Source organism: Vombatus ursinus, unplaced genomic scaffold (genome assembly GCF_900497805.2).
Source record: "Vombatus ursinus unplaced genomic scaffold, bare-nosed wombat genome assembly UNPS02014832.1, whole genome shotgun sequence".
Lineage (NCBI taxonomy): Eukaryota > Metazoa > Chordata > Mammalia > Diprotodontia > Vombatidae > Vombatus > Vombatus ursinus.
Genome location: NW_020954610.1, coordinates 61,670,353 through 61,695,711, shown reverse-complemented (window position 1 = coordinate 61,695,711; position 25,359 = coordinate 61,670,353). Strand labels below are relative to the sequence as shown.

Here is a 25,359-nt window from a genome sequence, read left to right as displayed (position 1 = left end):
TCCTCCCTCTCTCCCTCCCTTCTTCCTTCCTCTCCCTTTCTCTCCCTCTCTCCCCCTTCCTCCCTCCCCTCCCTCTCACTTTCTCTCCATCTCTCCCCCTTCTCCCTCTCTCTTTTCCTCCCTCTCTCTCCCTCCCCCCTCCTTTCCTCCCTTCCTCCTGATCTTCCTCCCTCCTCCCCCCTCCTATTTTCCCCAGGTAGCCTTTTGGAATTATTGTTAGAGGTCCCTAGAGGGTACAGCTACTACTAGCATATGACTGGGATGGGGTGAAGGTCTATTTTGGTTACTATGTGGGGATTTGGGAAATAACTGCTATGGCATCTTCTAGTCCTTGATCTTGTCCTTTGTCTTCTTGTTAAGGGGTTCACTGTGGTTACTTCTGAGATGTTGGGGTAACTATGGAGATTTTAGGGCTTGCAACCTGTTTCCAGAGAGCTGATTTAGGTCACTGTGGATGATTTAGGGGATCATTGTGTGTAGACCTGGGAGCCAGAGTTTCCTCCAACTTTCATTTCTCTCTCTCTTTCTTGGGGGTGGGGAGAGCCTATTGGAAGTCACCATAGTGGGCTTGAGTGTTTATCATTTGAGATGTTACACATTCTCTCTCTCTCTGTCTCTCTGTCTCTCTCTCTCTCTCTCTCTCTGTCTCTCTCTGTCTCTCTCTGTCTCTCTCTGTCTCTCTCTGTCTCTCTCTCCCCCCCCACCCCTTAATCTCCCCCCAGGGGGCCTCTTCCTGACTGATTACTCCACCTGCTCACCCCGAAAGCTGAGTCCTTTCCGCTCCTTTGCCAGCACTGAGCTGTTCCACTTCCATGTCCCTGAGGACACGGTCCTGGCTGTCTGGAACCTCATCATCTTCAAGGAGCAGGGGGGCACCTTTGGGGACCATTGCCCAGACCAAAGTGTGACTGTGTGAGTAAACTTGGTCTTCAGCTTTTGACTTTCAACCACTCTCTGATAGTGTGACCTCTCATTCTCGTCTCCTACCCCCTGATATTTGGATCCCCAAGCTTACAACCTGGCTCCTCCTCCATTTCCTGAACTCTCATCCCCCACTGCCAGTCCATAGACACTAACAGCCTGATGATCTCTCACTCCAAACCCTTAAGAGCCTAATCTTCCATTCCAAGCCCTCTCCCTCGATCAAATGATATCCCAGACCTGATGTCCTGATCTCACATCCCTGATATACTGAGCCCCTGCCCCCCATTCTGGGAATCTAATCCTCTTTTATAAAATGAGACCTAGTGATCTCATACATCAGGACCCAGGTTCCCTGTCCTACCCAAGGTCCTATAGCAATAGATGTCAGGCAAAAGAGACCTCAAGAACTTGGGGTTAGGGTTACATCTCTTGGTCCATAGAGCTATCTGCTCTAAGGAGTTCCCCTTGCCTTCTCACTTAAAGGACTCTTGGGGGTAAGACAGCCACATAATTATTAGTCGTTGTTGTTGTTATTAATATTATTATATAATAATTAATATTTATGCTTTTAAAAGTATTGTAATCCATTATCTCATTTGATCATCACAACTCATAATTTATATGGTATGAATATTATTATCTTTTTTGTGTGTATTAAGAGACTGAAGCTCAGGGAGATAAGGTGTTTTTCTCAAGTTCATATAGTAAATACATGGTAAAGCCAGGGCATGAATCTAGGTCTTGACTCTTGGCTCTTTCCAATGCACTCATACTCCATTGGAGGCAACATCCCTTTAAGATCTGCATAGATTGCCCTTGCTAGGGTTGGGTACATACAGAAGATGGGGGAGCTACATTTTTTAAGCTGTGCTTAATGGGGAGACTCAGTACAAACTTGCTCTCCTTGGAGAGTTTCCTCTTGTCTGTTCCAAACGAAAGTGGAACTTGAGATGAGGTGATATCTTTTTATCCTCTTTAGGGCTCTCTGCCTACTCAAACATGTCTTTTTGCCAGCTGACTTAGAGGACTCCTAGGGTGAGGAAGTCAAAGCATGTCACTTGCCTTATTACCAGTACCTCTGTCTTGTTTGATCCTGAGCTGGTCTGTTGACATGCCTTTGTTTTCTTCTCATCATCTGCTCATTTTACCTGTTTTGGCTAGAAACTTGGCTCTGTTTCTTTCCAGACTTGCCCTGCCTCCTCCAACTTGGCTGAGTACCTCTTGGCTTCAGCCTCCAACTATATCTCAGCCTGAAAAATTATCTGCCTTTGTCTTACAGATACCAACTGTTGCTCACACCTGTACCCTGCCATAAGCTCTTAGCTGTATTGCTGCATATCAATCACTACCATTTGCTTGTTGACTTTGAGTTCTGAATCTCTGCTGGTGATTGTTCCCAGGGATTGGGTTCAGCCAAATTGACTCATTCTGGGAAGTGTGTGTGTTTTTGTGTATATATATGTGTGTACATGTATATATATATATATATATATATATATATACATACATACATACATATATATATATAGAGAGAGATATGTATGTGTATCTATCATCTCTCTCTCTCTATCTGAGCTATCTGCCTACCACTTAGAGCTGTGGAATTAAAAGTCAAAGGCTATCTTTCAGCTGCTAAAAGGGAAGGAAATGCAACACTTCAGGGATGGCACTTCCAGCTATCTGAGAAGAACCAGGTTAGCTCTAGGCCCCCATTCCAGGCAGAACACATTCAACTCCTCACACCCATGATTTGGTGCTACATCAGTCAAACTAGAGTGGAGAAGTGGTACTTTGGAAGCACTAGAAAGCTCCTTGACCCCAGTCCTCTTACCTGAGTCTTACTCAGTTCTCCAAAGATCACATGAAGGTATCATATTCTGACTGGATGTTCCAGCCCTTGGGCTATTCCCATGTAGTTGAGAACACCAGCATCATGCCATAGAAAGAACCTTGGCTTTGAAGTCGGTGGACCTGGGCTTGAATCTCGGCCCATCTACTTGCTACCCATGTGAAGATGTGCTGCTTAATTGTCCAGGGCCCCGTTAATAAAATGAGAGGGTTGGACAAGATGACCTCTGAGGTCCTTCTAGTTCTGAACCTATGAGTCTCCTACACAGTTCTTTTGAGGATTTCATCATCAAGGTGCAGCTAGTATTTGAAGACCTGGCAATGAAAGAGGCTGAGAGTTTAGAGGACCATAGTTTTAGAGCTAAAAGATACCTTACGGGCCATCTAGTCTAATCCCCAAATTTTATGGATGAGAAGACTGAGGTTTTAAGAGGTTGTATAATTTGCCTAGAGTTATTTACATTTTGTCAGAGGTAGGATATTATGACTTCAAGATGAACCCTTTACTCACTGTGCCTTGTTATGATTTAATCATAGGCTATGCAAGTTCCTTCAGACCTGTGGCTCAGGACTTGGACTGGAATAATGAGGACCAGTTCCTGGCAGGCACTAGTGAGCCAGTCTGGGATGAATATGCTTGGGGGGAAAGTGGCCATAATTCTGCCTCTCTAGATCCATCAGAGCTTCTGCATCAAGGTCTGACTGGGTTTTCAACTTGGAGCCCTACATTGAAAGACAACATCCTGAACAACCCCCCATTAGCTTATCTTAAGATTTCCAAGTAAGGGCAGAAGAATGGAGAATTCCACACCTGGCTTTCTCCAGGCGAAAAAGATAAGCTATTCTATGATGTTAAATTTGTGTCTCCATTGTGAATGAATGAGCTAAGTACCCAATCACCATCTAGAGGAAAACCCTCCACTTTGTGCTGTGAAATACCAGCCAGCCTTCCCTAGAGGACTCTTAGACAAAACCTGGATCTCTGATTCTCTCTCTACCCCATCTTCTCTTGTTCCTTTGGGCTTTTGGGAAACTCTGTTGACCAAGACTTCATGAAGAGCATTCCATCCCTGTCTAAGACCAATTCTGCGGTCCCCTTAGGGTCGTCTCCTTGGTTTCTGACCCAATGATTTTTTGAGAACTAGGCTCTGTGCATGAATACTGATAAACACAGAAAGGGCAGATTATCTTGGATATAACCCAATCTACCCTTCCTGATAAGTCTGTTGGCTAAAAACAATATGACCTGGTCATCATCTGGGATAAATAAGCTAATGTTCACTCCTGGGTATTTTTACTAGTATTGCTTGATATATACCGGGGCAGGAGACGGCTCTACTCTATATGGGAGAATCAGCCCACATGGTCTAGGCATTTGGTATGGTATAATGGAAAAAATGCTGGCTTGGAGCCATGAGAAAATCCCACTTGTGACATTTCTTACCTGTATGACCTTAGAGAAATCATTTTTACCTCTCTGAGCCCAAGCTTTCTCATACTAAAATGGGGCACATAATACCTGCTTACTTACATTGCAAGGTTGTTGTGAAGGTTAAATGAGATAATGTATATGACATGTTTCATAAACCTTTCAGTGCTATATACATGCCACAGCTATTATTAGTAGTCTACTGTGAATTTGAGGACATGTGCAAATGGAGTCTTCTTTGCCCTATGCCACTGAGCCAATGCTTGGCACTGAAATCTTGGTAGGAAAAATTTATTTCCTTTCTGAAACAGACCAGTCTGGGAATTAATTAAGGTTAATCCTCCACGAGCTTAGATTCATCTCTCCATCTACCTCCTGTACCAGAACCACAGGTCTTCTTGAGAAAGAAAAATGACTCCAATGCTGACAGGGCTCTCAACCAGATCATTATCTTGTTTGGTATTCTTTTTGTCACACCCATGCAGTTAAGACCATCTCTGAGGACTGTGATTTATACTAAATTGAATTGTGGTGGGGGAGGGGGAGGCACACAATTTGATCTAACAGAAGGAAAATCTGAATATTCCATATTCTGAGTGAGCAATATGAGCACACCATAATGGCATTCAGATTGTGCAATGTGCTGGTGGTCTTCCAGTGGTTTATAAAGAACATCTTCCAAGATCTGCTAGACTAGTGTGTGATCATCTGCTTGAATGACATTCTCATTTAGATCAGAAATGGCCTCACCTTCTTCTTAACTAAGACTGTCCAATTCCACCTTTCTAGGCTTTGACTTGTGGTAATCTGACTAATTGAATGATGGAAGCCCTGTAATTACCATCTGTCATCATATCTATACTCCAGTCTTATTCTTCAGGCCATATGATTGAGTGGTAATCACTAGCACACCCCAGCATTTCTTGTCACATCTTCCCCATCAAACAACTCCTGTGGATCCCTACCTGGACTATTTTGACTCATTCTATATAACCTGTCATCTTCAGTCCAACCCAGATATTCTTATTGCACCAGCCTTAGGAATGAAATGGGATAGGTAGAGTTTCTTCTGGAGTCTCTTGGTGTGCTACAGATCTGCTTGCATGTCTGTTTTGGCTGTGCCCAGGTCTTTCCACCCTCATTCCTCCCTAATCTAGTGCATATACATGGAGAACTTGGTATCTGTAACGACTTTTAACTGAAGGTTGTTAGGGATTCCCAGAGTTGAAAGGTGTCATAATGGTGGTATAAAATGGTAGGCTTGAAGCTAGGAGAAGATCCCTGTCCTGATATTTCTAAGCTGTATGGCCTTAGAGAAATCCTTTTTAATTCTCTGATCCTGAGCTTCCTCATATGTAAAATGGGGCTGATAATACCTGCTTACCTGAGAGGCCATCTAGCTCAACTCATACCTGTGAAAGAATCTCTTCTATAATACCCCCACAAGTGTTCATCCTGCTTTCACTTGGAGTCATCCAGGAATGGGGAATCCACCCCTCCCAGGGCAACCCATTCTATTTTTGGACAGCTTTTAAGGTTAGAAAACTTTTCCTTAAATTGAATTGCTCTGGCATCTACAGCTGCCCCCAGTACTATCCTTCCTTGTTCCCTTTTCTCTTGGCCCCCAGCTTCTCTCCCTCTAGGGCTAGTGTAGTGATTGCCATGAGATTATAGATTTAGAGCCAGAAGGGACTTTAGAAGTTATCTAGTCCAATTCTTTTTTTTTTGACAGATGAAGAAACTGAGGCCCAGAGAAATTAAACAAACTTGTCCAGGGTCAGGTGGGTAAGAACTCACAGAGCTAGAATTCAAACCTGGGTTCTCTGCCTCTAAATCTGGTGGTCTTTTCATTGACCCTACGTCCATGTAGGTTCAATCAACCATGGGACACAATGAGCCTCTCTTTAGAGTAATTGAAGTGGGGGAAACTCTTCTCCTGACCAATCCCAAAACAACTCCAAAAATTTTAAAAGTTGATTTTTGTCAAGAAAATAAGGCCATTTAAAGTACAAAGAGTTACCTGTGAGTCACTTGTATTCCCTCCATGGGGGGATAAGAAACCCTTGGATGACCTTGTACCACTCTTAGCCTCAAAGGCAGAGGTCTAGCCAAGGAAAAGCTTTACTGAGTATTTGTTTCTGAATTGGTCTGGAAGCTAAACAAAGAGCCTCTCCTTCTAGCCTGAGATAGATTTGGGTTGGCAGCACATCCAGATCAAGTGGGGCCCTCAGTCCCTCCAAGAACATACTTCCTCGTCTTAAAAACCATTCCCTCTCTGCCTGGGTTACTGTCCTTCTGATTAGCAGCTGCCCTTGGTTTCTGTGGGTTCTGCCCTAGTCTCTTTACATGGCTCCAAAGAGTCTTGTCCTGGGCTTCAACATATCCTCCACTGACCTTGCAGATATCTCCTTTGTCCTAGTCCATCCATTCATCTGTTCATTGGAGGACTTAACTCTTTCCTTTCCTGCCTGGAACTCCTGCAAGCTGCTCCCCACTTCTCCTTCTGTTCTGATTGGTGGGGGCCTCAGTCACTTGCCTTATCTGGGCCCAGGCTCCATTCACCTCTCCTCATCAAATGGCCTGCCTACATCACCCTCTTCCACAATGCTATTTTGTTCCTGAACCATAATCAAACCAACTTTTTCAGTGTTCCTTGAAAGGCTATGTCAATCCACTCTGGCTATCCCTGTGATTTAGGACTAGGGATTGTATGTGTGATTTCATCAAAGAAACTCCCTCTATCAGTGTAGGTAGTACCATCTCTTCAACTCTTTTAGAGCACTGAGAGGTTAACTCGCTTGCCTAGGGTCACAGAGCCAGTCTATGTTAGAATGGAACTTGAACCTAGGCCTTCCTGGCTCTGAGGCTAACTTTCTATCCATTTTCTGCCCAGTAATTTTCCAAACCAAAATATTCCTTCTTGGCTACCTCTCCCTTTCATATGATTTCTCCCTCTATCAGAAGGTAAGCTGCTCGAAGACAGAGGCTATCTTTATTGTTGCATTTATATCTTCAGGGCTTAGCATAGTGCTTGGCAAAAATAAGTGCTTAATAAATATTGTCTTATTCATTCATTGATTCAACAATCATTTATTAAATACATGACATGTGCCAAGTACTGTACTAGGTTCTGGGTATATGAAGATGAAAAAACAAAACAAAACAAAACAAAAAAAACCAAACAAACCCAAAACAGTTCCTGCCTTTAAGGATTCCACATTCGACTGAGGGAAGATCATTATGGCTCTGGGTTCCTGGGAGTCCTATTCTTGTCTGGCCCCCTTTCTCACTGTCCTGTTTGATTTGACTGAAGCATGGTCACCAGCTGGTTGTTAGAGCTGGTGCTACCCTTTGGTGAAGCTTGGCTTCATCTCATCTTCTAAGCTAGTATCCCTCCTCTGACACTACCTTTTTGATATTGAACAAATCACTTAAACTCTTTGGGCCTCAGTTTCCTCATCTGTAAAATAACGTCTTCTGAGGTCCCTTCCTGCTCTAAACCTATGATCCTATGATTTTGACTCAGGCTACCTAGTGGCCATGTTGCCTTAGCCGTGGGCACCACAGTGTTACCTGGTATCTCTCTTAATCACTACAGCTCTTTAGCAGTCAGAAGCAGACTCTCTGTCTCTTCTTGTTTGAAAGCTTGTCCACCCCCACGAGACCACCCACAGGGTTCCTGCTTCCTGTCTGCAGAGTGCTGCCAGCTCCCAGCTCATTTGCAGAGCTGAAATGACTGAACTGAATGAATGATCCCTCCTGAGTCAGGTTTCCAGCTCCACTCACTTTCCTAGCATCACACTGATGACTCACTGCTTAGGGATCCTCAGGGGAGGGGCCTTCCTGAGGTTCCTTAATTATACTCAAGACATTTTAAAAGTTGAAAAGCATATAATAATTCCTAGCAAGGGTTAGGGGTAAGCTGTATAGTCAGATTTCTCATTCTTGACTTTTCACTGCCCATCTTAACTCTGGACCCCTGATAGCCTGATCCTTTGACCTTGCACCCTGACAGTGGACAGACAACCTAATCCCATCCTCAGATCCCCTGATTTCTGACCACCTTCCCAATCCTTGATTTGGGGGGTATGTAGTCCATGTGAAGTCTACTCATGGTGGTTGTTGAATTGTGTCGACTCTTTGTCACCCTATCTGGGATTTTCTTGGCAAAGATATTGGAGTGGTTTGCCATTTCCTTTTCCAGCTCATTCCCGATGTTATGGTCCTCTTCAAGAACGAAGGACAAACAACAACAACATCTAATGGTGGTGGTTGGGTATGCAATGCACAGTTGGAGTTTATTTTCTTTGACTTGGATATTATCTCTTTCCCTGTTTTTATTTTTTTACCCCACTTCCTGTTTGTTTGCCCATTTTCTGCCTTCTCCGTCTCATTTTCTTCGCCCATTTCCTATCCCTGGTCTTTCATTTCATGTCTTTCCCAGGTATTTCCGCTCAGGGGCACCTCCTGTAATAAACCCTCTGAATACACACTTTCCACCGGACACAGTGGTGCCAGGGGTCTTCTCATTGACTCTCAGTTGGACGTTGCCCAACCGAACCTCAGGAATCTTCAATGTCAGCAGCCCCTTGCCTGGGGACTGGTTCCTGGCTGCTCACCTTCCCCAGGCCCATGGACGGATCTCTGTCAAGGTGGGTCAGGCCCTTTCTCCATGCTACTTCTTGGTTGAGTGCTGTGTCAGAAAACCAGTCCTAGTTCCATTATCCTAGACCCCTGCCTTCTCATGCTCTCCCACCCTCATCCCAATAGTGGTTGGATTCTGAAAGAAACAAGTCAGAAGTCAAGCCTAGAGAAGTGAACTAGGGATATTAGGCAGGTAACTTAGGTCTAAGTCAATGGGATCCAGAGTCCCCATTGCTTCCTTAGCTGTCCGGTCTGTGGTCCAAAAAACTGAACTTGATGACCTATAGGGAATTTGAACATTTTGGCACTGATAAGATTATTTTTGTTACATTTATTATTATTTATATTTGTTGTTATAAATAAAATAATGTCAAGGTAAAATAATGACAGTAGTAACTTGTAATGTTTTACAAAGCACTTCACATATATGATCACATTTGGTCCTCATAATACAGGTAGGACAAGTATGACCCCCATTTTATAAATGAAGCAACCAAGGCTAAGAGAAGTTAGGGGTCCTTGCTTAAGGTTATTAACTAATAGATAGAAGAGAGTTTGTCAGTGGTACCCATACCAAACCCAATCTCAATGCATTTTAGGAACAGGAGGGGAGAAAATGTCTGTCCTGACAAGCTGATCACTTTAAGGAGCAAGAAGGGTCGTGGCCACCATGCTCTGGCACACTTACAAAATATCATGCTAAAGCACACACTGTGTGTAGTGAGCTCTTTTCCATGACTGTCCCAAGCTCTAGTGACTGAGCTAGCCTTCTGACATTTTGATTTTGTCTTTCCTTTGGTTCTTCATCATTTCAATTTGATTCAATTCAGTCAAATCCAAGCCAATAAACATTTATGAAGCATTTACTATGTATAAATTTGAGGCAGTGTGGCATAGTAGGTGGAGATCTAGACTTGAAGTCAGGAAGACCTAAGCTTATAAATAGCTTTTGATAATTGATAGCTGTATGACCCTGGGTAGGTCACTTATTCTTTCTGTAAGAGTAATTCAGGAAGTTCTCTAAGACAGCTCTCAGGCATAGATAGGTGTGTGTGGGGGGTGTCTTGTGTTTTTGGATGGATTTGCCCAGTTGATGAAATCATAGATCCTTTGCTTATTCCTTTGTCCATTCTGTACAATGTACCAAAGTTTCAGTGATGGAAAATGATCCAGCCTCTGTCCTCAAGGGATTTACAATCCAGTAGGGGAATATGTACATAAATAGCTGAGAGAAATGATTATTTTTCTCTTGTATTTAATGACTGATTATCGAATTAGGACCGAGGTCTTCTCCCTTTTCTACTTCCTCAAGACTTAATCAAAGACAATAAAGAAATTCTTTTGTCAGATGGGTAATATGGAACTTGATAAGTCTTTTTGACCAAGATTTGGATGCTCAAGGTTGCATATTCCAAGACCCTCACTGGGATAGGTCCACCTCTCATTATAATATTTATTCTCTCATTTCTTGTCAACCAATCAGAGTTAATTGCCACCCTCAGGAACATCCACCCGTCTAAGGGCATGTAAACCTTCAAGAAGTTAGTCTTTGGCATTCGAGAGTGTCACTGACCCTTTTATTAATAAAATGCTAGCATTGTTAATAAAATAAAACTATGCCTCTTGAACTTTTAAAATGTCACATACACACATATAACTAAGGGTATAGGAGAGGTCAGAGTGGCCTGAGAAATTTAAGGAGGAAAGTATCATTTTTAGCTGGGAGAATCTAGAAATCTGGCTTTATAGAAGTGATGCCTAAAGTGGACCTTGAAGGAAAAGGACTTCAAAAGGTAGAGATGTAGGGGGAACTATTCTTGACATAGGTGGTATCATATGCAAATGCTCAACAATGAGAGGAGGATGAAGTGAAAGAAAGAGTAGGGTAATTTGTTTGAATTGTAGAGTGCGTGCAGGGACTACTGTAAAATAAGGGGGGAAAGGTAATTTGTAGCTAGATTGTGAAGGGCCTTGAATGACAATCTAAAGAATATGCATTTTTATTTGGTAAGCCATGAGGTTTAACAAAAACCCATGAAAGTTTTCAATTGAGGGAGTGATGTTATTAAATTCATGCATTTCTGTAGGGTTTCAAATAGAGGTCAACCCTGAGAAGTAGATGCTATTATTATCCCCATTTTGTGTAGTGGAGGAAACTGAGTAAATAGGATTATGTAGCTAGTGAGTGTCAGAAGCTGGATTTGAACTCAGGTCTTTCTGGGTCCAGGCATAGTCATCTTCGCACTGTGCCATCTAGCTTGAGCAGAGGGAAGAGTTATCTTGGTCTATCTCCTGACTACTTGCTCACTTAGAGCCGCCCATTTGACATCTCTCTTCTGGTTGTCCCTGTTTTGGCATGCTCCTCCAGGATACTTCTAGTTTTGACCAAAAAATGGTGTCTTCCATTTCATGTCTCTGTTTTGTTTCATTCCTCTCTGCACACACTGAGAACAACCATCGATCTCTGAGCACAAAGAGGCACCCATCCTGCCACCTAGTGGTGGGATGGGACTAATTCTGACTTTTTAAGTCACCTCCAAGTCACACTTCAGGAAAGTGAAAAACAACCTTCCAGGACATCTTTGGATCCTAATCTCTTTTGTACAATAAGAGAAGGAATAGAACAAAAGAGGACCAGTAATTCATGGGAAACAGTATGGAGAAGTATAAAGAGGCAACAACAAAATCCTTAGATGTGTTTATACAAATATTCAAAGTACCAGTAGCAAATAGGATGGTGAATGTTAAGATCGATATTAATGAAAAGAGGCAAAATTGTCCTGATAGGTATCACCAAAACTTCATGAGACGGGACTTATAACTCAATTTTGTCTCTGGTTGGATAAACTTTATTAAAAAAAAAGAACAGAATAGATAAGCCAATTTGTTCCTCCTCCTTCTCCTCCTTCTTTTCTTCCTCCTCCCATCCTCCTTTCCTTCTCCTCCTCTTCTCCTTCTCCTTCTCCTTCTCCTTCTCCTCCTCCTCCTTCTCCTTTTCTCCGTCTTCTTCTTCCTCAAACTCCTTCTTCTTCTAGCTCTTCCTCGAACTAGACACTTCATCTCCTGCCTCTGTAATTCCTCCATGTCTGGAATGTACTCTCTTCTCATCTCAGTCTCTTCCTTTGAGGCTCAGCTGAGGTGTTGCTTGATCATCAAAGCTTTCCTTGATATACCTACTTGCTTAGAAGTTGGTAGCTGGTATGGTACGCCATGTAGGCTTTATCATGGAATTTAAGCCCAGACACCTACATTACAAGATGTTACATGTTTCTTTATATTCTAGGAGAGGTAAGACATCAGACAGTCTGACAGGTTAACAATACCATTTCTGGTTGATGTCAGTGCCAGGATAAGGAACTGTCTTGGTATAGATGCAGTATTTGGAGTTAAAGCAGTGTGTGTGTGTGTGTGTGTGTGTGTGTGTGTGTGTGACAGAGAGACAGAGAGACAGAGAGATAGAGAGAGAGAGAGAGAGACAGAGAGAGAGAGAATTGAGGGAAAACTATATTTTTCGTTGATTTAACATAACCCTTTGCAGAGTGAGAAGTTAGGTTTGTCATTGTAGATTCTTGAATCAGCTCAATGTGAATAGGTCTATCAAGATCTATGGAATTTGTTCAAATAGGGCCATTAAGAAAACCAGCAAGAGTAAAGAGGAGGGGGCACTTGGATCTCCTCAGGGAGACTCTTTATTCATTTATTCAACAAATATTGGAGTGCCTAAGTATAAGATACTATATGGGATGATATAAAGGTGTTGTTCAGTCATATCTGACTCTTCATGACCCCACTGGGGTTTTTTCCTTGGCAAAGATACTGGAATAGTTTGCCATTTCCTTCTCTGACTCATTTTATAGATGAGGAACTGAGCAAACAGGGTGGAGTGACTTGCCCAGAGTTACACAACTGTTAAGTGTCTGAAGCTGGATTTGAACTCAGGAAGATGAGTCTTCATGATTCCAAGCCCATTGCTCTATCCACTGTACCACCTAGCTGTCCTGTATGTTGTTTGTTGTTGTTCAGTCATTATCTGACTCTTTACGACCCCATTTGGGGTCTTCTTAGCAAAGATACTGGAGTGTTTTTCCATTTCCTTCTCCAGCTCATTTTGCAGATGAGGAAACTGAAGCAAATAGGGTTAAGGGACTTGCCCAGGGTCACACAGCTAGTAATTGTTTCAGGTCAAATTTGGACTCAGGTCCTCCTGACTCTAGGCCTGGTGCTCTATCTACTGCACCACCTAACTGCCGTGATATAAATGTATATTGCTATAAAGATATTCCTTGACTCAAGGAACTTGCAAGATAATTGACATTCTAACCCATGGGTGAACAATCACAGTATTAAGTGGGGTGTAATAAGCATTATCTGAATCCTACAAACCAAGACCTATAAGAATTTAAAGGAAAGAGAGGTTACTTCAGGATGGGTTGATTGTGAAAGACTTCATTGAGGATGTGGTAATTAAACTGGATGTTGAAAGGATGGATAGGATTTAATCTGGTAGAAACTGTTAGGCAGGACATTCTAGGCAAGAGGAACAGCGTGCGCTAAGGTGTGGAAAAAGGAAATCTTGAGCTGAGTTTGCGAAATAATGAAGAATACCGTTTGTCTAGGTGTAGAGTCCAAATAATGGTAGATAGGGCTGGAAAAATAATTTGGAATCAATTGTGATTTGGGATCAAATGTTAGACCAGACTTTAATTTTGTAGTCAATGGGGAGCCTTTGAAGGTTGCAGAGTAGTGGAGTGCCACAAGCAAAGTGGGGCTTGGAATCATTAATCTGGCTATGCTGTTCAGTATGAATTGGAGAGGGGAGAGGATGGAGGCGGGAATATGATATTTGACTGTTTCAATAATGCAAATTTGAGCTAATAAGGAACTGAGCTAGAACAGTGGTAGTGGGGACAGAAAGGAAGGAGAGATTGCAAAGGAAGATATGTGGAAAGAAGGCATAGGAATAGTTAAAAATGACCCCTTGGTTTTAATCTAGGTGACTGGGAGAATGGTGATGCCATTAACCAAAGTTCAGAAGGACACACACAGGACATTGGCCATTCTAAACTTCCTGGTGGAAGGCCACCAAAAGATTATACCATTTCTCATGGAGTTGCCAAAATCATCCCCTTAATGCATAGATGTGACTCACTCTCCCCTGTCTGAAAACCTTTGGTGACTTCCCATTAGCTCTAGGATAAACTGCAAACTCTTTAGTGGTGCATTTAAGAGTTTTCATAATTTGGCTCCAACCTACTTTTCTAGCAGTGTTTTACTTTACACACATCCTAGCCAAAATGGATGTCTTTGAATGTGACATCTCATCTCATACTTTTCTGCAGTCATACAAGCTGTCCTTAATGCCTGGAATGAATTCCTACATCATCTTGGCCTCTCGGCTTCCTTTTCTTACTTTGAGGCTGTACTTGGGTGCCATTTTCCTGCGTGAGGGTCTCCCTTCTGTTAGTGCCTTTGGATACCACTTCCCCTCCCCCCCCATTGGTACTCTTTCCCTTCCCACATTACTTTATATTTACTTCTCTGTGTGCACGTTTGTATTCCTCTATTTAACATGTAAGCTCACTGGGGGAAGAGACCATTTCCTTTTTGTTTTTGTTTGCCCAGCACCTAGTGTAGTACTTTATAAATGGTAGTGCTTAATAAATGTTTATTGAATTGAACTGAACCACATGAAAATTAGGGCCCATTTGCCCTAGTGGGGTTTAGGGTATTTCCTAGTATTAAAGTTATAATTGTTACAGTATCTGGACTGAGTATTTGGTAACTTCCAGAAGTTCTCCATTCCTCAAAGATAGATTTATTGATCAGATGCTTCCTATCCCAACATGTCTAACTTCTCTTTCTTGATGGTCAGTTAGTAAATGAGGGTCTCAACTTTCTGGAACAATGAGCCCAAACCAATATAATAAATGAGGAGTTCTGGCTCAATGTGTGTTGATCATAACCAAGAGAAGAGAGGACTATAGGTGAGCTCTGTCTCTGATTGGAAATGGGACTGGATAGGTTCTGGGAACACTGAGAGGCCCTCACATGGTACCAGTGCCTGTTTTCCCTTTATCTCTCATAGTTTCAATGATATATTTTAATACCTCCTCCCTCTCCCTCTCCCTCCACCCCAAGGATTTCTTCAGAACTAGTGTCAGAACTTGTCCCTTCGGTCTCCTTCCCTGGGGTCTCCATGATGAGTGTTAGCACCTCATAAAATAGTAGAATGTTAGAGCCAAAAGGAACCACAGAAATCATCCAGTCCAACCTCTTCACTTTGCAGGTGGGAAAACCAAGGTCCAGTAGGGAAATGACTTTACTTAGGTCAACCAGCTGGTTAGTGACAGAGTCAGGACTTAAAAAGAAGATCTCCTGATTCCTAGTCTAAAGACATTTCCCCCATCTTATGCTACCTCCCAGTTCCCACTCCAATCCCCTCCAGGGTCTCTGTAATACGAATATCAGTTCCTTCTTTGTTTACCCAGGGTCTACATGATGAGTGCCAGTACCTCCTTCAGCCACAGTTGATTGTCCGTCGATTGCTTGATGTTGCTGTCCTGGTTCCTGGTCGTCCCTCAGAGCAAACTCTTTCCTCTCATAACCGTTCCACCCTGTTCAAGTGAGTCTGATGTGCCCTGGGCTCTCATTGCCTTCCCAATTGCCCACCAAGTCATGATTCTCTCATGCCTCTTTCCCAACTGTTACCAAACTCTTGGAAGATTATACCAAATAGACCACTCTCCCTCCTTCCCCACTCCCTCCCTCATTTTCCCTCCTTCTCTCTCCTCTCCTCTTCCCCTCTCAATATCTCTTTCCCTCTCTTCCTCCTCTCTCCCTCCTCCCCTCTCTCTGTCCTTTCTTCTCCCCCTTTCCCCTCTTCCCCTCTCAATCTCTCTTTCATTCCTTCCCTTCCTCCCCCTCTTTCCCCTTCCCCTTCTCAATCTCTCTTTCAGTTTCTCTTTCCCCCCTCCCTCCTTCCTTCACCCTCCCTTTCTCACTTCCCCTTCCTCCCTCTCCTCCTCCCCTCTCAATCCCTTTTGCCCTCCTTCCCTTCCTCCCCTTCTTTCTCCTTCCCTCTCCCTCTCTCCCTCCTTCTCCTCTCTTTCCCCCTCCTCCTCTCGATCTCTCAGTCTCTCTCTCTCCCTCCTTCCCTTCCCTACCTCCCTCTCTCTTCCCTCTGCCAACAAATACACACAGATTTCTCCTTAATAAAAGCTGACATTTTAATAAAAGCTGCTTGTATATACACTGAAGTAGAAATTACAAGTATTTTTTATCCCTATTTTACAGATCAGGAAACTGAAACTTAGGCTAAATGGCTTGTCCATTGTCACATAGCTACTAAGTGTTCCAGATAACATTGAAACTCAGATTTTTCTTGTCTTCAAGTTTAGCACTCTTGCCACTGCACCCAGTGGAATGCTAGGAAATGTTTAACAATTGGCTCTCCAAAAAGAAAAAAAAAGTATGCATGATTCACTTTTAAGTTTAATCTGCATTATTAACATTTTTCCATCACCTTCTTAAACCTAGACAATCAAGTAAACACTAATGCTCCCACTGAAAATCTAACAATTAGCTCTTGAGAGCTTCCACAAGCACATTACTGACTACATTATTCCACTTTCTTAAAAAACAGAGAGGGGTGTATGTGTGTGTGTGTGTGTGTGTGTGTGTGTGTGTGTGTGGCTAGTATACTAGGTTAAACTGTACATTCCTTTGGAGAAATGTTAGCTCAGAGACAAGTATGTTAATAAACCATATAGCTTCTTGTATGAAGAATTTTTATTCTAATAAAAATCCCAATAACCATTCACACATACATAAAGCAGTCATAAAGAAGGCAATAGAATATAATTCTATACCTTTTGAGTGTCCCTTTGGAATTTGGGGGTGTATGGTTTAGCTCCAAAATCTTCTGCCAACCTTGATGTCACAGCAACTTCCTAAGAAAGCTGAGCAAAGCCAATTCCTGGAAGTTGGAAGACCTCTAATTTACAAAAAAGCTTTCCTAGAAAAAAAATTTAAGGAGATGGAAAGTCCCCAGCCCCAGAGTCTCAGGTTCTACAAAGGAAAAACCCCTCTCCTCATGTTTTTTTTTTTAATCTCCTTTATTTTTCCCACAAGCTTCTGTTCTGGGGTGTTTCACCTCTACTAAAGGTCATCTCTCTCCCCTCCCCCTCTACCACTTGGAGCCTGTGCCATTTTGTGATGTCACCACAGGGTAAGGGGGAAGAAGAGAAGAAAGGGGACCAAAAGGATTTCAGGATCATTATTCCATTTAGGGGTGGAATAGATAAAATGCCTCCTCTTTTTCTCTCTTCCATTTGTTTGTACCATTATAGATCTACTTTTTTTTTTTTGGCTAGGCAATGGGGTTAAATGACTTGCCCAGGGTCACACATCTGAGGCCAGATTTGAACTTAGGTCCTCCTGACTCCAGGGCTGGTGCTGTATCCACTGCACCACCTAGCTGCCCTTCCTTTAGTGCCTATCTTACCTCTCTATTGTCCTTTTTGTTGCTCCCTAACACCTTCTTGGAGGACTAAGAGGATGAGAGGGGGAATAGGTGAGCTGAGATCGTACGGGTTGCATTTCTTCAACATATTCATACTTCTTTCAGCCATGCCTGTGGTCAACCAGATGGAGATTGAAGATCAGTAGAGACTCAGAGAAAGCCTTACTTGTCTTTATGGGTTCATTTCTCTGAGTCTCTATGTTCTTAAATACTGCCATAGAATTTGATTACACTGCATTTTATTTAATCTGCACTCCTACTGAGTATCTTGAATGCAACAAGATATTAACTAGTTGTATACAAGCCTCATGGTTGTAACAGATACCTACCAAGCAGGTTGTTACCCTTGCTTCATCTTAACCTAAATCCTCATCAAGAGATGGTCTTTTTGTTCTCTCTAACTCCTGCCATCCATGTAGCAGAAACCTTCAATTGGGAAGGGGAGATACTACCACCTGAGGTCAGTTCCATATATTTCTTTTTTTTCCTGGGGCTCTGTCACCCTCTATTCCTGGCCCTCCAGCCCATCTGGGCTACCCATACTATGTTCAGGGGGAGGTGAGAAGCTTCTCTCTCTCCTTGGCCCCATTGGTATTGAATGATTCTCCACTCTCTAGTGCCAAGCCAAGGAACATTACGAAGACTGATTGACAGTCTCCATGAACTGGTATTAGCTATGTTTCCACAACTCCCCCCCTCAAAAGAGGTGGTTTTTATTGCCCACCACTCTTTTTGCCTAGGTCACTAGTTCTCTTTGGCACATCCCCTCCCACCCCCAGTTGTAGGGATGAGTAAGGGTTTGCTACATCATCCCAAAGTACAAATCTTTCAGTGCTGAGCCTGAGTATATGACTATTTCCACGGTGCCAGAGTGTGTATGCCCAGCTCCATTGTCTATTGTTACAGCAGGGCAAACTGAATGAAACCAAATAGGTATGAGTAAGTGTAGGCTTATGAACTGTTGTGCTGACCTGCACTGTTCTTGAATCAGCAGATATGTCTCCCTAGGTGGATTCTTATTCTATCCCAGGTCTGGAGCTTGGGGTATATAGCCTCCCTTGTGTATTGAGGTTAACTTTTCACCACCTTGTTGCCAATGAGAAGCTTATCTCCCTGTATCCTGCCAGTGAGAAGTTTCTCTCCTTCTTTCCTCTTCAAAAAGCCCTGGGAATCCTGGGATCCATTCACTGAATTTCTGTTACAGAGTACTAACTCCATCCCTTGGTTACATTGGCAAAACATAGCTGACAGGTCTTGAACCTAATGACTGACCTGTGCTCCCTGCTTATGTACTGTTATTGGCTCCTACTCCCTCTAGCAGTTTAGATCACTTTCAGGAATAGTATCTTTTGAATCAGCTCCTTGGGATTTTATGGCAAAAAAATTTTAAGTGTCTTTAACATGGACATAGTTCCTACCAAGAGAAGTGTTACTTTCATTATGTTGTCCACTGTTGACCATTTTTCTTTCCTTTGACATCTAGTTCTTTCCTCACCCAAGCTTCCTTATATGCCCCATTCATCCCCCATATCCCACCTCACTGACATCTCTCCTCACCACTATAATCTTTAGTATCTCTCCTCTCATCTTTGTCACCTGGAATTCCTCACTCCCACCATCCAATTTGTCACCCCTTATCCTTGTATCCCCCCCTCCAGGGTCTTTGTCCCCAGTTTCACCTCCAGGGTCTCTGTCCAGCTGAAGTGTGTGGGATCTCGTGGGGGCTCTGGCTGCCCTCTGATGATGCATCTGCGCCCCAAGGCTCCTCCCCTGCACAACTCAACCTCTGTGGCCTGTGGGGATTTGGCGCCATGTGGGCTGGAGCTGGCCCTGCCTCCTTGGGGGGACTGGGTCTATGTACGTGTGGAGGCACCAAGGGGTCTTCCTGGAACCCTTCGATTCCAGCTGTGTGTGCAGCTACAAGGTCAGCACAAGGGCCCCTGGGTTTCTATACTTTTCCTTGGGGACCCCCTCATAGGGACATCCTGTGTCCTACTCTTGTACCATCCAATTTCAACTTTCCTGTAGCTATAAAGAAACCCAGCAGGACTCTACCTGAGATCCCTTGTTGGAAACAACCAGGATATTCCCTATTATAACCTCTCATCTTTCCAGAACCATAGCATTGCAGCTATGCATGTAGCTGTAAAGTCAGCCACAATACCCTAGGTCCCTTTCTGGCACCTTACCCCAGAATACTTTTCCTTTCCTCCATGTATGATTCCTGCTGTGATCTTACCTCACCGTTACACTCTTTGAACTTTCTCATAGTGATACCTCCACTTCATCTCAGTCTGGGTCAAGACCCTAAGGATATTATTTGAAGGTCATAGAGGCTGTGGATAAGCCATGAGCTCCCCCTATAGAATACTCCCAGCTCAATGTGCCCGGAACCCTGGTCCCTTAGAAGGTTATCCTAGGTGGGGATGGAGGGAGGTCCTGTTTAATAGCTGTGGGGATTTGGCAAAGGTGGGAAATTTGAGGTCTGGATTGTGATACTGATGGGACTATCAATGAGCTATAAGCTTCTTCCCAGAGTGCCCCCAACATGGCCTGTCTCGAGCCCTGGTACCTGGAGCAGCCATGAACATGCCCCAGTCTCTGGGCACTCAGCTGCCCCCTCAGGAGATACCACCCTTGGGAGCCCCTGAGGAAGGGTCTGAGAGCACATCTCCCCCTGACCACTGCTGGCCAGTGCGTCCAACACTGCGGAATGAGCTGGATACCTTCTCTGTCCACTTCTACATCTTCTTTGGCCCCAGTGTTGCCCTTCCACCAGGACGTCCAGCTGTGTTTGCCTTGAAGCTCCTGCCTGTGCTGGACAGTGGAGGGGTCCTGACGCTGGAGCTACAGCTCAACGTGGTATGGATGGGGCAGGGAATGGGGCTTAGGGGAGGGACGAGGGGGACAGAGGAGGAGAAGCTGACAATATTCTCAGCTTGAAACTTCAGGTACTTATAGCCTTCAAAAAGCTTTCCTACATATCTTCCACCCAGCCCAGAAATCAGTGTTAGAAGGGACCCTAGATTTCAGGCAATTCAACCTCCCACTTAGTATAGGAATTCCCCAAACAACATCTTTGATAGGCAGTCAGTCGAGTATCTACTTGAATATTTTCAGTTATGGGATTATCCATTCCACTGTACTCTTACTCAGCTCTGAGGCCAGAGATATTTTCACCCCCATCTAACTGAGGACTTCCAGAGGAGAGCCTATGTCCTCCTTACCCACAGATTAGGAGTTCCCTGAGAACAGGGATCCTATTTTTTTCCCACCAGATCAAGGATTCCCCAAGAACAGAGACTTTGTATCTACTTTTAGACTAGGACGAAATCTACATGCTATACTTGGTTTAGGGTGTCAACTGACCATGGGGGCTTTCAGAGTGATGATTTTGTCATAGGATTTAGAACTGGAAGAAATTTTTTGAGATCATCTATTCCAGAGGTTCTTAACCTGGGGTCTGTGAATTTTTTTTTAATATTTTGGTAGCTGTATTTCAATGTAATTGGCTTTCTTTGTAATCCTATATATTTTATGAATTTAAAAATATTGTTCTAAAAATTAAAATATTGTTCTGAGAAAGGGTCCATAGGTTTCACCAGATTGCCAAAGGGATCCATGACACTATAGTTTAAGAAACTCTCATCTAGCCCGTCTCTTCATTTTATAGATAAGGAAACTGAGGCACAGGGAAGTAAAGTGACTTGTCTTAGCTGTAAACATCACCCCTAGAAACCTCTTCATTGCAAAAGGGTAAACTTCAACCTAAGATTTGCTTGTTGTGCAGTTGTTGAAAGGACAAGATAAATTCCTTCCTACGGATAGTGAAGAAATAGTAGTCTAGCCTTCGGGCCCCTTTGTCATCCTCAATGCTGTCACCAGCTAGTTAGAAAAGGGATAATTTTTTCCTATGAAGAAAAGTGCTTAATGCCAGCTTTTACCTCAAGTCTTTCCCTCCACACAGGATCCTTTCCTTCCCTCTGCCTTTTTCACTTTATTACCAGGAGAGTGAGTCAAGACTAGTGGCTATTTGGAGATTAAGGGAACATCAGTTAAGTTTCATCTTCATGATAACCTCACCAGTCCTATTTCCATCTAATATAAATACCCATGAGCACCTGCTGCTCTATTCATTACCAGCTTAGGTTTTTAAGAGAACAATTCAGCATCTTCTACGGACCACTGTTCATTGACCAACTTATTTGACTTCTGATGCTGTTTTCTGGTTTCTTTCAGTCCCAGAGGATTGTGTGTGCCATCTTTCCATTGCTATCACAGAAGCCTGTCCCCTAGCCTCTCTTACATTTCAAACTCATGGGACTTATCTGTTGTACTCTTCTCTTTCCTGCAGTGTACCTCATTACACTTGAGAATTCTTCAGAGCATTCTTTTGTCCTTGCCACAGGTTCATTAAGTATATTTCTTGCCTTTCCTTTCCTCTGACTTTTGCAGCTAACTACCTTTTAAAAAAGTTTAATTTATTTTTTTTTCTAAAATGAAGATCTGCTTTCTTTCTTTCCCACCTACCATTTCTCCACCCCATTGAGAAAGCAAGAAAAACAAAATCTCCTGTTACAAACATATAGGTAAGCAAGACAAATTCCAAAATGGTCATGTTAAAAAAAGTCTCAATTCTGAGTCAATCGTTTCTCTATCAGGTGGTGGGTGGTTGGTTCATCTTGAGTCCTTTAGACTAGTCTTTTGCTGATCAGAGTTCATAAGACTTTGAAAGTTGATTATCTTTTATAATATTGTTGTTATTGTATAAATTGTTCCCAGAAATACTTTCCATTCCCTTATATACGATGTAATACCCAAACTTTTAAATAGCCTTTGGTAGGGAAATGTGATGCAGAGGGGACTCTATTTACTTTTTTCCTTACATTCTTTCTAGTCCTGTTTCCCCTAAAAGACAGGGTCCAGTTACTTTTGTGCCACTACACAGAGATTCCACAAGGGGGAGGCATTCCTCTTTGACAGTCAGACTCGGGATGTGTTATTACTCTATGTTAGCTTATAAAATTTAGAAGTGGATGGAGATAATCTGGTCAAATCTGCCCACTTTACAGATGAGGCCCTAGAGAGAGGTTAAGTAACTTTCCCAAAATCACACTGGTAGCTAAGAAGCAGGTTTAGTTTCAAATCTAGGTTCTCTTGTTCCGAATAATCTAGTTCTCTTTATATTACAAATGCTGCCTACATTTACACCTTGCATCACATATATTTTCTCAAGTATTAAAACATCTCTTCTGGGCATCCTGTTACTCCAGGTGGCCTATCACCTGTTATTATAGAGGCAATCTGTTGGAGGTGGGTCCCCGGAGTTACATAGCAACCTCATATTGGAGAAAAAGCATGTCAATTCTTGGGATGGACCCAGTATTTTAAGCTGATTTTACTGATAACAGGGCTTCGGGATTGAGTTCCTGTCTTCTCATCAGCCTTGGAAATTTTGTGGAAGAGGTGAAGTTTCCCAGTCTTCTTGAATAATGGGTGGGGTGGGCAGTTGTGACTTGAGTGTGGAAGAAGAAAGAAGAGATTTTTTGGGAAAGGGTGATCCCCTGTGTGGAGGTCTGCATTTGGATTATAGGAACAGTGGTGGTAGTAAGGATCCTCAAAAGCTCTGGTTATATAGGATTTTCCAGGAAAGTGAGGTAGAGGTGAAAGCAAGTTGTTCTAGGAATGGGGTTGGAGCAGGAGGAGCTCTTAAGGGAATGATTACAGGAGACTGGAAGGAATCTCCCTCCCTGCCCCCCTTTTTTTTCAAGAGTCTTGAGAGTGGAGAGAAAAGCCTCTGTAAGGTGGAATTTCTGTTGCTTGGGGTTTTAGGAATCTGGGAGTTGGGGGAAGGTAGGAGAGAGGGAAAATCACTGGTGGCGTCATAGGGTGAGTTCCTAGGGAAGTTATAGTGGCCTTGGGGGAAAAAAAATCTTTCCTCAGCCCAACTACAGATCTAGAAAGTAGTTCTGGTCTGTTTGGTTTTCCTTACTTGCCCCCTTATACAAGCAGCTAAGGGGGTGCAGTGGATAGGGTGTTGGATTTGTGACCCCAGGCAAGTTACTTACCTTTCAGCTACATTTCTTCAACTTTTAGTAAAATGGGGACAACAATAGCACCTACCTTACAGAGTTGTTATGAAGATTAAATGAGATAATTTTTGTAAAATGTTTTACAGACCTTAAAAGTGCTGTAAAAATGCTAGCAGGACGTTCTTCAGGGCTCTTTGCTTCTCTTGAGTCGTCAATTAGAATAATAGCTTTAAGGCTTACAAGGTGTTTTACATTTATTAACTCGTTTGATCCTTGTAACAATCCTGGGAGGTAGGTGTTATTATTATCCCCATTTTACAGATGAGGAAACCGAGGTCGAGAGAAATTAAATGAGGAAGTAAGTTAAGTTGCTCAGGGTCACAAATGAGTAAGAATATGAGGCAGGATAGGAATTCAGGCCTTTCTGATTCCAAACCCAAGGCTTGTCCGTTATGCCCAGAGTCATTCAATTCTTGGCAAGTCAAGATGTCACCCTCATGAGGTCATTGGACCTCTTCCAGAATGAGGGATCAACAGCAACAACAACAACAAACAACAATGACACCAATCTCCTGACGTTGTATGTTCTTTAACTCATGAAAATGTTCTTGGCATTTATGAATGTTCTGAGTCACCTAATGTCAATTCCCCCATTCCTTTGGGAATCTCTTCCCAAGAGGAATTAGGAGGAGCTCCAAGATGCCCAATTCTTTCATTCATTCATTCATTCATTCATTCATTCAATTTATTTATTTGAGGCAATTGGGGGTAAGTGACTTGCCCAGGGTCACACAGCTAGTAAGTGTCAAGTGTTTGGTCTGAGGCCGGATTTGAACTCAGGTCCTCCTGACTTCAGGGCCGGTGCTCTATACACTGCACCCCTAGCTGCCCCCCCCCAAGATGCCCAATTCTGAAAAGTGACACGAGACCATTTCTGATTAATAGCCTCCCATCATCACTTTTCTCCTATTGATTTAGTTGTTGGATGGCAACAGGTGTCACTGGGGTCCAGCAGGCCACTGTATCCCACTCACGGCCCCTCCCAGGTCAGAGTTTCAAGCACAGACTGGGCTTGCTATAGTCCTTATTCTTTCTTTACTCCTTACATGTCCACATAGTGTCCTCTTTACTTTCTTTCTTCCATATACACTGACAGCATCTTCCTTCTAATTTCTCTTTCTCAGCTTCCATGATAAAACATTTCTGTCTTACATATTGATTTACTCCTATATAATCAATGATTCTTCTGCACCAACTCACTAACTTCCAAGCACTCAAAACAATTGCTCACCATCTAATCGACCGATAAATATTTATTAAACACCTGGGCTGGGTATTTATGTGCCAGGCACTGGGCTAAGTGCTGGGGATGCAAAAAGAAGCAAAAGACAGCCCTCAAGACAGAACTCAAGGAGTTCACAATCTAATGGGGGTGGGGGTGGGGCCAAGCAAACAAATATGTACAAAAAAGTTATATACAGGATAAATAGGACTGAGAGATTGGGAAAGGCTTCCTAGAGAAGATAAAATTTTAGATGGGCCTTAAAGAAAGCCAGGGAAGCCAGGAGGTGGAAAAGAAGAGAGAGAGTGTTCTAGGCTCCTTCCTTCATTATATCCATTCTGGTTTCCAACTTCTAAAATAAAAACGAGCACTGAGGCAACTTCCTGATCCTCTTAAACAGACCCAGGAAATATCTGGCAACTCTGTGCCCCTACAACCAACACAACCTTAGGTGCATATCTGTCCCTCCTTTCCCTTTTAGCCTTATAGCACCCTCAACTCTGACACTTTTCAATCAGGGGTTCTTAACCTGGCTTCTGTGAACTTATTATTATTAGGATAACTGTATTTCAATGTAGTTGATTTTCTTTGTAATCCTGTGTATTTTACTTTATGTATTTAAAACATTTTTTTCTGAGGAGTCTATTGGCTTCCCCACATTGCCACTGGGGTTCCATGA

At 42.9% G+C, this 25,359-nt stretch overlaps 1 protein-coding gene across 1 annotated transcript in view; it reads left to right on the top strand.

Moving 5' to 3' along the window:
• The window catches only part of TMEM8B (transmembrane protein 8B), a 72,784-nt gene that overhangs the window by 21,369 nt on the left and 26,056 nt on the right, over positions 1–25,359 (top strand). Inside the window, exons 3-7 of the mRNA XM_027839387.1 lie at positions 723–912; positions 8,646–8,853; positions 15,334–15,467; positions 19,025–19,290; positions 19,903–20,228. Of these exons, the coding sequence (XP_027695188.1) occupies positions 723–912; positions 8,646–8,853; positions 15,334–15,467; positions 19,025–19,290; positions 19,903–20,228 (1,124 nt within the window). The remainder of the gene's footprint in view (positions 1–722; positions 913–8,645; positions 8,854–15,333; positions 15,468–19,024; positions 19,291–19,902; positions 20,229–25,359) is intronic.